Source organism: Diaphorina citri, unplaced genomic scaffold (assembly GCF_000475195.1).
Source record: "Diaphorina citri unplaced genomic scaffold, Diaci psyllid genome assembly version 1.1 scaffold283, whole genome shotgun sequence".
NCBI classification, from domain to species: domain Eukaryota; kingdom Metazoa; phylum Arthropoda; class Insecta; order Hemiptera; family Psyllidae; genus Diaphorina; species Diaphorina citri.
The window spans coordinates 231092-242102 of NW_007377719.1; the positions used below are offsets into that span (position 1 = coordinate 231092).

Below are 11011 nucleotides of genomic sequence, written 5' to 3' on the forward strand. Positions count from 1 at the left end.
AGAACTCGGCCTCTTTTTTTTTCCTCAGGCGATTATCGAAGGAGAGCTCCCCCACTGGGACGTCAACGTACAGAATCAAATAGAGAATCTCACCAAGACATTCGAAGCATCGAGCTTTATTTCGGCCCCTCTCTACACTGAATCCTGGCTGCGATCCTTCGTGTCCTATGTGAGACGAAACCAGGACTTCCTCAACGTTACCATCGACACTCGGGAAGGATTCTTGAAGACCCTCAATGACGTAAGAACACTATTTAAGTAATTCACTTAGCCAAAGTAAAATTGTGTAGTTGTAACTTATAAAGCTGCGTTCACAGATAGTCGACGGCCATTGACTATGCGTGGACACAGCTTAAGACTCGAGTAGTGAAATGACAAAAATGTATTATCTGGAGGTTGTAGAATGTAAGGTAAGAAAACATAGGCCATAGGCATATAGAACTTGACCTAGCAAAGGTGAGTTTGGATCAGCCCTTTGCCCAGGAGGTATCATTTGGCAGGATTGGTTGTAAAACTTTTTCAGCATAAGTCATCGCATAAAAAATTCTGCGTGAACTTACCTTTCCAACTTTTGTCTTTTCAGCTGTGGCTGTTCAAACCGAATCCGTTTTCCTTGGATATCAAATTCAACGACGACGGCACCAAAATCATCGCGTCTCGGTTCATGATCCAAGCTGTCAACATAACGGACGGTAACATGGAGAAGGAAATGGTCAAAGAACTGCGAAGGATTGCCCACGAGTCTTCACTCAATGTGAGCGTGTTCCACCCGTACTTTGTATTCTTTGATCAGGTAAGTTGATTGTTAACTTACTAAGTGGCTAATTGAAGCCTCGTTTGAGTCATTTGGAAGTAAGCATTTAGGAATTTCCAAAGTTGCTGAGCGAAACTGTTTATGGTTTTCAGGTTTTCCCAAGTAAAAACCTAAAACAGCTATGGAAAAATAAAAGTTTGTGCATTTATTCCGTTGAAATGCCTACATTAAAAAGTCATTCTCATACCTATCATAATTTCCATGTTTCAGTTCGAGCTAGTGAGGCCCACCACAATTCAAAGTATGTTGGGAGGCAGTGTCACCATGATGTTCATCAGTTTCATATTCATCCCTAATAATGAGTAGGTACGTACACCTACCATTATGTAAACAAACGCTTCGGTTGTCATAGCAACAGACACAACAGTGTTTTGACTACACACATGTCGCTGTTCAAAGTTTGGTATCATCTCTCCCTAATATAATCATGACTTGCTTCTTGCGTTAGTTCGAGCTCATTTTCAGCAATTAGGTATTCTACTAGGAAGTAGGTATTGTCATTTTCGAAGTTATCATTTTGAAATACAGAGTGCAGGTTTCTAGATTTTCTCTAATCTTCGTTCCATTATTTCTTGAAAATTGGTGATTTTTATCATGTTACTATTTCGGAACCTAACGTAAGACAAATCAACATCCGACAGTCAAGTGTCATAAAAAAAAAAAAAAAAAAAAAAAAAAAAAAACAAAACAAAAGAAAAAAAAAAACCCCAAATTAAAGTTTAAAAAAAAAAAAAAAAAAAAAAAAAATAGAAAAATAATAATTTCCTTCCTATAGCATAAGGAAAGGAAAAAAATACGAACAGTTTAACAACTTTGTTCAACTGAGTCAACGATGGAACCTCCGGAAGCAATGGAAGTGGTGGGCTCCTCAACGTTGCAGTCACCGAACTCAACAATCTCAACATCGGATGAAGAACCGGTGAGAGTTCTGCCAACCACATCCAGCGATAAGGGCGAGCGAATCCGTGCCCGCCAAGAACGGATTAGAAAACGACTCGAATACAACGCAAAGAAGGACACCGCTGGAGATGGTGGAAGAGTTGCAAAAGACACCGGTGGTGTTGATGGAGGTGTTGAAAAGGTTGGAGATGAGACAGATGGACGTGACTCGAATACAACGCAAAGAAGGACACCGCTGGAGATGGTGGAAGAGTTGCAAAAGACACCGGTGGTGTTGATGGAGGTGTTGAAAAAGTTGGAGATGAGACAGATGGACTAGGAAGGCCGCCTTTGGCCGCTGACTGTCTGCAGACGAGTGCCCAGGAGTTGTACAAGTTGGAGGTGGAGAGTGAGGAAATGATCACCAATGTGAGGATAGCAAATGAGGCGAAGGAAGTGATGCGAAGGAAGCAGGATCAGGAGGATAGGAAACGGAGGTAAAAAAAAAAACAGGATCCAGTGCCCTAGGGAAATCAGGATTAGTGGCGTAGGTCATGTACATAGATTGTAGATATTCTAAATTACTTCCTTAATAATATTCGTTGGACGATTTACATATTTTTTGTTAGTGATTTCATTTTTCCATGTTCATTTATTCTGTGGTCGGTGGTAGGTATATTTTAAGAAGACCAATTAATTTAACTTTAGTAAGAGGTACGATATAATTATTTGGTAAGTACCAAAAAATTATATTGAGTTCACAAAACAGCCTTCTGATTTTTGAGGCAACTCGAAAATAAAAGACACGAAAGATCAACTTTATTACCTGGCCGCTGACTGTCTGCAGACGAGTGCCCAGGAGTTGTACAAGTTGGAGGTGGAGAGTGAGGAAATGATCACCAATGTGAGGATAGCCAATGAGGCCAAGGAGGTGATGCGAAGGAAGCAGGATCAGGAGGATAGGAAACGGAGGTAAGAAAAACAGGATCCAGTGCCCTAGGGAAATCAGGATTAGTGGCGTAGGTCTACGGAAATCAGGATTAGTGGCGATTGTAGATATTCTAAATTACTTCCTTAATAATATTCGTTAGACGATTTACATATTTTTTGTTAGTGATTTCATTTTTCCATATTCATTTATTCTGTGGTCGGTGGTAGGTATATTTTAAGAAGACCAATTAATTTAACTTTAGTAATAGGTACGATATAATTATTTTTGGTAAGTACCAAATAATTTTACCTTCTGATTTTTGAGGCAACTCGAAAATAAAAGACACGAAAGATCAACTTTATGGAAATGATCACCAATGTGAGGATAGCAAATGAGGCGAAGGAAGTGATGCGAAGGAAGCAGGATCAGGAGGATAGGAAACGGAGGTAAGAAAAACAGGACCCACAGTTCCCTAGGAAAATCAGGATTATTGCCGTAGGTTTAATATGTAGAAAATTCTAAATCACTTCCTGAAAAATACTTATATTCGTTGGACGATTTCCATATTTTTTCTGTATTTGTTCTGTGGTCGATGGTATACTGGTATAGTCCATTTAGTAAATAATACGATGTAGATACATGACAGTTAAATTAAGTCCTCAAAACGGCCTTCTAACTTTTGAGACAACTCGAAAATAAAAGACACGAAAGATCAACTTTATTATCCCATTAAATTTCAGGTTGGAAATCCTTGAAGAAGAAAGCAAGCAAGCCCAAGAACAATTCCAAGAGATAAGCTCCCGTTGGTCTCAGATCTCCAAAATGAATGATCCTCTCAACATTCATAACGAGTGTGAACCGTTGAAGGATTCAGAGTCAAATTGGTCAATGATGACAACCTATTCGAATGGGAAGTGGCAATTTTCGGACCCCCAGACACACTCTATCAGGGTGGCTATTTCAAGGTATGTGTGGTGTGGTACAAGTGTAGTCAGTAGTTATAGGAGCTGTTTTGTTGGGCTGACAAAAAGACCCAAATCAGAAATTTTAAGGAAAAATGTTATTGCAACAAATAAATCACCTAGCTATGAAGTTCAGTATGTTAGAATCATTTTGTGGGGTCTTCATACAGCTCGGTACACTAATAAAAAATGTAGCCAATATTTTGTGTACATGCCTACTCTCAGGAACCTTGATGGTAATTTGGTGTCTTGTGTCTACATAGAGGTCCTTGGTAAGTTAATCAGATACTCTGATAATGATGGAAGGTGACCACAATCTTGCTAATAAGTAAGTATGTGAAGTATGACTTACTTACTTGACTGATCATAAATCAATTTTCAGGAAGGAAAAAAGAACAATAGGTATTATGTATTTTAAATGTCCATGTTCATCACTCTTTGGGACCTTGGTAAACAATTAATTTTGAATGTACTTATTACATTCAAGTATGTACATCTTTGGCCTTTATTTCTTTCTGGTGTACTTGTATTGACCCAGCACCATGAGAAATGGATCTTTTATTTCTTTCCAAGATCACCCATCTGATGAGGGATATACAATTGAACGGGCATGTTACGATTCCCAGTAGTTATAGTACCTAGCTGTTTTGTTGGGCTGACAAAAATGACCCAAATCAGAAATTTTAAGGAAAAATGTTATTGCAACAAATAAATCACCTAGCTATGAAGTTCAGTATATTAGAATCATTTTGTGGGGTCTTCATACAGCTCGGTACACTAATAAATGTAGCCAATATTTTGTGTACATACCTACTCTCAGGAAACCTTGATGGGAATTTGGTGTCTACATAGAGGTCCTTGGTAAGTTAAGCAGATACTCTGATAATGATGGAAGGTGACCACCACCTTGCTAATAAGTACCTAAGTATGTGAAGTTTGACTTACTTGACTGATCATAAATCAATTTTCAGGAAGGAAAAAAAGCATAATACAATGTATTTTAAATGTTCATGTCCACCACTCTTTGGGACCTTGGTAATCAATTAATTTTGAATGTACTTATTGCATTCAAGTATGTACATCTTTGGCCTTTATTACTTTCTGGTGTACTTGTATTGACCCAGCACCATGAGAAATGGATCTTTTATTTCTTTCCAAGATCACCCATCTGATGAGGGATATACAATTGGACGGGCATGTTACGATTCTTACTTATGATCCTTTGTTTGCAGGCACACATGAAGTTTCCCATAGACTATCCATATTCACCACCCACAATCAGGTTCCTAACAAAAGTCTGGCATCCAAATGTGTATGAGGTAAGAAATGACTCATCATTCCTTTGACCTATTTAGGTATAACTTAACATCTTTTCCAAGAACTGGAGAAAAAAATAGGGCAGTCTTTGTTTCAATCTTATGGTAGGTACAATTTTTAATTTAATTAAAAAAAAAAATCCTTTTCCTCATTACCTTGAACTTTTTATGATACCTACTTGGAATTATATATATATAAAAAAAACTTTGTCTAGTGTGTCATGTTTGAATGATTTACTTAGGTAGTAGTAATTCCTTTGACCTATTTAGGTATAACTTAACATCTTTTCCAAGAACTGGAGAAAAAAATAGGGCAGTCTTTGTTTCAATCTTATGGTAAGTACAATTTTTAATTTAATTAAAAAAAAATCCTTTTCCTCATTACCTTGAACTTTTTATGATACCTACTTGGAATTATATATAAAAAAAAAACTTTGTCTAGTGTGTCATGTTTTAATGATTTACTTAGTACCTAGTATCTATGTTACCTACTTACTAAGTAGGTAGTCTGAGTCATAGTAACAGTATCTATGTTACCTACTTACTAGTCTAAGTCATAATAACAATGTAACTCTTGACAAAGTCAAGGTGAAGTTCATGATTTGCAAAATGATACAATGATACCAATATCACATCCGATAATATATCTAGGTAGGTAAGTAAGTATACCTACTCACATTACCTAATTTGGAAAAGGCATTGTGTAGCTGGAGACATTGACTAAAATAAAATAAGTAAAATGTGAAAGTAAGACCCATTGCATATTGGAAGCATAGTCACTTGAAAACCCAAACCTATGAAAATGATAGAGACTCCCTAATTTAAGTGTGGTTTTTCAGGGAACTGCACAGTACTAAAATGCCCATAATAACACTTCCAATGTGTGATGGGCCTATGTCATGTAAAACAAAGACCGGTACTGTAAAATATTGTTCGTGGGACTTTTTTTATGAAGTTCAAAAGCCAAAACTTGAAGGAAAAAAAAAAAAAAAAAAGAGAAGGGTATTTCATAATAATAAATTAATAATCAAAGAAATGTCTGAACATCACACGACATCACACGGTCTGAACATCACACGACATCACACGGTCTGAACATCACACGACAATCTATTACATTAAGGAGCTAAAAAATGAACAACTAAAGTTCATCACATCACGTTGTTAGTAAATAGTTTCTTCAAATTGAATTGATACCAAGGGCAAGTTTTCATCCTCGAAGAACTGAGTGTGTCAGAAGGCATGTGACTTTCGGGCTTGCTGTGGAATTCTGTGTTCAAAAGTCTGGAGAAATATCATCAGGTCCTCATGAAGAGACAGAAGCTCAATGAAGAACTAAGCTGTCTGAGTTCAAGAAACAAACATTTGAGAACTTTGCTGCAAAGTTACATCAAACCTGATGCTGAACTTAAGTCAGAAAGCTTACCACCCATCCATGTGACTGACACTGTGAAAAAGACGAGCTTTTCGAAATATTTTGTGTAGAAGAACCTACCTTATGTTTTATTATTTTACCTGAACAATAAAACTTAAGGTACAACCTACCTACATTCATAATTTATGTGGTACGCTATAGGTACTTACCTGTAAAACTATCGGTAAGAAGGTTCAGTTTGATTTTTTTTCCTCTTTTTTACCCATAATAAATAAACTACCTGGGTAGGTAGGTATCTATTTTTATAGAGTCTACACCTACCACTTATCATCAATATTATTTATTGATCTAGACTTGAATTTGAATAGGTAGGTACATATTTTCTACCTACCTGAAGTATGAAGGAAGGCCTTCAATAGGAGTAGGTCCAAGGATGTTGTTTTGTGCTGAGCACATTGCATAGGTGAAAATAACCTAGGCACTTCTACAAAAGTTGAATTTCTCTAACCCGCGCCAGGGGAATTTTTCTCTCAATTTCCATTTTCTTTTCTTTCTCGTGCATTTATATGAGTGAAAAGTGGAATATGAAAATATTTATTAAAGACTTTTTCCAGATTTGCTATTAGGAAATGTGAAAGAAAATATGTATTTAGGTCAACTTTTACAGGTTAGTAGGTTTTGCCTCTTAAGGGACTATACTGTAAAAAAATCACCTGAGCATGCGCGAACAATCAGCTGTTCACACGATCTTTTCTTTTGTTTTGTTGATGTTTCCATTTTTTTCCAGTTTCCAGTTTTGAGAATTTTGAGATTTTTTTTCCTGAACGTTCGTGGTTTTTGTGTGAGTGAATTATTATTAAATTTATTTTAACCAGTGTTCTGGATCAACATTTTACCAATTTTGAGAGAAGAAAATCATTGGATTTTAAAATTGCGACATGATGAACAATCGTCCCCATGTGCTATGAATTTTACAAGTTTTTCGTAGGGAGTGTAGAAATCAAGAATATCCAGGAAACATTTTTTGTAAAATAGATTCTTACCTTTTTACTCTATCTCAATTTTAAACTAAACTTTGAAAAATCCCTTTTAACAGTTTAAATCTTTGTATTTGAGTGTTTGACATTCTACAAGCGACAACCATGGCCCAAGTGCCAACAAGTAGTGCTCTCCGAGCTTTGTCCATGGAGTACAAAAGTCTTCAGGAGGAACCCGTTGAAGGATTCAGAGTCAAATTGGTCAATGATGACAACCTATTCGAATGGGAAGTGGCAATTTTCGGACCCCCAGACACACTCTATCAGGGTGGCTATTTCAAGGTATGTGTGGTGTGGTACAAGTGTAGTCAGTAGTTATAGTACCTAGCTGTTTTGTTGGGCTGACAAAAATGACCCAAATCAGAAATTTTAAGGAAAAATGTTATTGCAACAAATAAATCACCTAGCTATGAAGTTCAGTATGTTAGAATCATTTTGTGGGGTCTTCATACAGCTTGGAGCTCGGTACACTAATAAATGTAGCCAATATTTTGTGTACATACCTACTCTCAGGAAACCTTGATGGTAATTTGGTGTCTACATAGAGGTCCTTGGTAAGTTAAGCAGATACTCTGATAATGATGGAAGGTGACCACAATCTTGCTAATAAGTAAGTATGTGAAGTATGACTTACTTACTTGACTGATCATAAATCAATTTTCAGGAAGGAAAAAAAGCATAATACAATGTATTTTAAATGTTCATGTCCACCACTCTTTGGGACCTTGGTAATCAATTAATTTTGAATGTACTTATTGCATTTAAGTATGTACATCTTGGCCTTCATTACTTTCTGGTGTACTGTATTGACCCAGCACCATGAGAAAATGGATCTTTTATTTCTTTCCAAGATCATCCATCTGATGAGGGATATACAATTGCTCAACGTCAGAGATGTACTGAGCTTCTGAAACAGAAGAACAACATGATCAAAGTACTCAAAGAAGATCTCGAGAAATGCGATGAAAAATATCGAGAAGACATGGAAAATCAAAACGAAGACGTAAACCTGTTGATATCAAGAATAGAACACCAGATGAAACTCTTGAGGAAGGCGTACTGGTACAATTTGGATCTGCTCCAACATGCGATCCATGTAGAATTCAAAGAGTTCCTAGAAGCCAAACAGAAACTGTGGAACCGTCTGTTCACAAAACGAAACAAGCTAGAACAAAAGACTGTAGAGGAGAAGATTGAAACACAAAAGCTGTATGATGAGCAGCTCCATGAACTGAGATTGAGTTATGAAGAAAAAAAAAAAAAAAAAAAAAATCCTTTTCCTCATTACCTTGAACTTTTTATGATACCTACTTGGAATTATATATATATAAAAAAAAACTTTGTCTAGTGTGTCATGTTTGAATGATTTACTTAGTACCTAGTATCTATGTTACCTACTTACTAGGTAGTCTGAGTCATAGTAACAATGTTCCCGATTTTGAAAATTTGGACCGATTGCAATACTTTCATTACTAGTATAGCTCCGCTATACTGTAGTAATAGAAAGTAAAAATGTAACTCTTGACAAAGTCAAGGTGAAGTTCATGATTTTCAAAATGATACAATGATATCAATTATCACATCCGATAATATATCTAGGTAGGTAAGTATACCTACTCACATTACCTAATTTGGAAACGGCATTGTATAAGTAGCTGGAGACATTGACTAAAATAAAATAAGTAAAGTGTGAAAGTAAGACCCATTGCATATTGGAAGCATAGTCACTTGAAAACCCAAACCTATGAAAATGATAGAGACTCTCTATTTATAGGTGTGGTTTTTCAGGGAACTACACACTACTAAAATGCCCATAATAACACTTCCAATGTGTGATGAGCCTATGTCATGTAAAACAAAGACAACATTACCTAATTTGGAAAAGGCATTGTATAAGTAGCTGGAGACATTGACTAAAATAAAATAAGTAAAGTGTGAAAGTAAGACCCATTACATATTGGAAGCATAGTCACTTGGAAACCCAAACCTATGAAAATGATAGAGACTCTCTATTTATAGGTGTGGTTTTTCAGGGAACTTCACACTACTAAAATGCCCATAATAACACTTCCCATGTGTGATGGGCCTATGTCATGTAAAACAAAGACAGTTACTCTAAAATATTGTTTGTGGGACTTTTTTATGAAGTTCAAAACCCAAAACTTGAAGTTTATGAAGTTCAAAAGCCAAAACTTGAAGGAAAAAAAAAAAAAAAAACAACAACAACAACAACAACAACAAAGTTCAATGGCCAAAGCTTGAAAACTTCATGGGAAAAAGGATAGTAAATATAGTGATAGAAAGACAGTCATTTGGAGAAGCAATAAGTACAGTTCTGTTATTTAACAATAAAAAAAAAAAAAAAAAAAAAAAAAAAAAAAAAAAAAAACAAAACAAAAAAACAAAAACAAAAAAACAAAGTTCAATAGCCAAAGCTTGAAAACTTCATGGGAAAAAGTGAAGTAGGAACTTAACTACTATCATACCCAATAGTAAATATAGTGATAGAAAGACAGTCATTTGGAGAAGCAATAAGTACAGTTATTTAACCAGTCTAGTGTGAACAGAAATTGTCAGGAACTTTCTATTTATTTTTAATTACGGAGAGGATGACACAACAACGGTGAATACTGAGATTGAGTCATGCAAGACTGATGATGATTTCAGTGTTTCAGTTCTCAACAATTAGAAAACCTGTTGGTAACTGATGTATATTTTTTCCCTGATCTGAGACACACTATTCAAGTAAAGGGAGAAAAAAATCACTCCTTATTTATACTTAAGGTAGGTGTACTTACTACCTTGTTAAATTTGCAAGTTTGCAAGTAAAAAATTTCCCTCCAAGATGTTATTGAACTAAATAAGTCCACAGACAACAATAAAATAATATGATTAAAAAGAATAAAAAAAAATCTTGATTAGATAAGCTGGACAAATTGTGAATTTACTTAAGTATGTACCTACTTATATGAGTAGTTATGTAAATATGGCAGATTTCCTTGAGGGTGGCGACTACTGGCTCTTATCTTACCCTTAACCCATAATCAAATGCGTATAATGTAGTAAAAGTCCCATCATTCAAAATGTCAAGCAAAAAAAAGTACTTGGCAGAAAATTAAATGAATTGACAAAATGTAGAATGTCATAGGTAATTAGACTAATTAGTTTAGGTACCAAATGAATAGCTAATTACTAATTTAAGAACCACAAGTACAGTATTAACAATAAGGTCAACAAACGAACTAACGAAAAGAGAGCTAATTTCAGACTTCCTCAGTCTGCACCACTCTCTATTGTGATTTACTTATTTTCTAGGTTTTTAATTACTAATTAATTGAAACTCTTGCCTGTAACGGGCTGGATAAGGATAACAGTTCACTTCTTGACTACAAGGTAATTTATTCTCGAATTATATTGAGGATAAAATTTCATTCCTTGGCTGGGATTGAACCTACGCCCTTCTCTTTACCAGGTGAGCGTATTGATCTCTACACCACAGAGGTAGAAGACTGGTAAGATTTTCAAATTAGTTATCCTAGATTATAGGGTCCTTGGATCTTCTTACCTACCTATGTATTTTACATGTATTAAAATCAATATTAATCAATACCTACCTATGTTGTATATAAGTAATCAATGAAGAGGAAGAAGAACCATCTCCTCAGTGGTTGAAATCAGCCTAGGAGACGCTTTATTT

At 35.6% G+C, this 11011-nt stretch overlaps 1 protein-coding gene across 1 annotated transcript in view; it reads left to right on the forward strand.

The window, feature by feature from the left end:
• LOC113466512 (patched domain-containing protein 1-like) overlaps positions 1-1120 on the forward strand; it is a 4946-nt gene extending 3826 nt beyond the window's left edge. Inside the window, exons 3-5 of the mRNA XM_026821985.1 lie at positions 29-241; positions 584-793; positions 1025-1120. Coding sequence (XP_026677786.1) covers positions 29-241; positions 584-793; positions 1025-1120 — 519 coding nt within the window. The remainder of the gene's footprint in view (positions 1-28; positions 242-583; positions 794-1024) is intronic.
• Positions 1121-11011: the final 9891 nt, after the last annotated feature.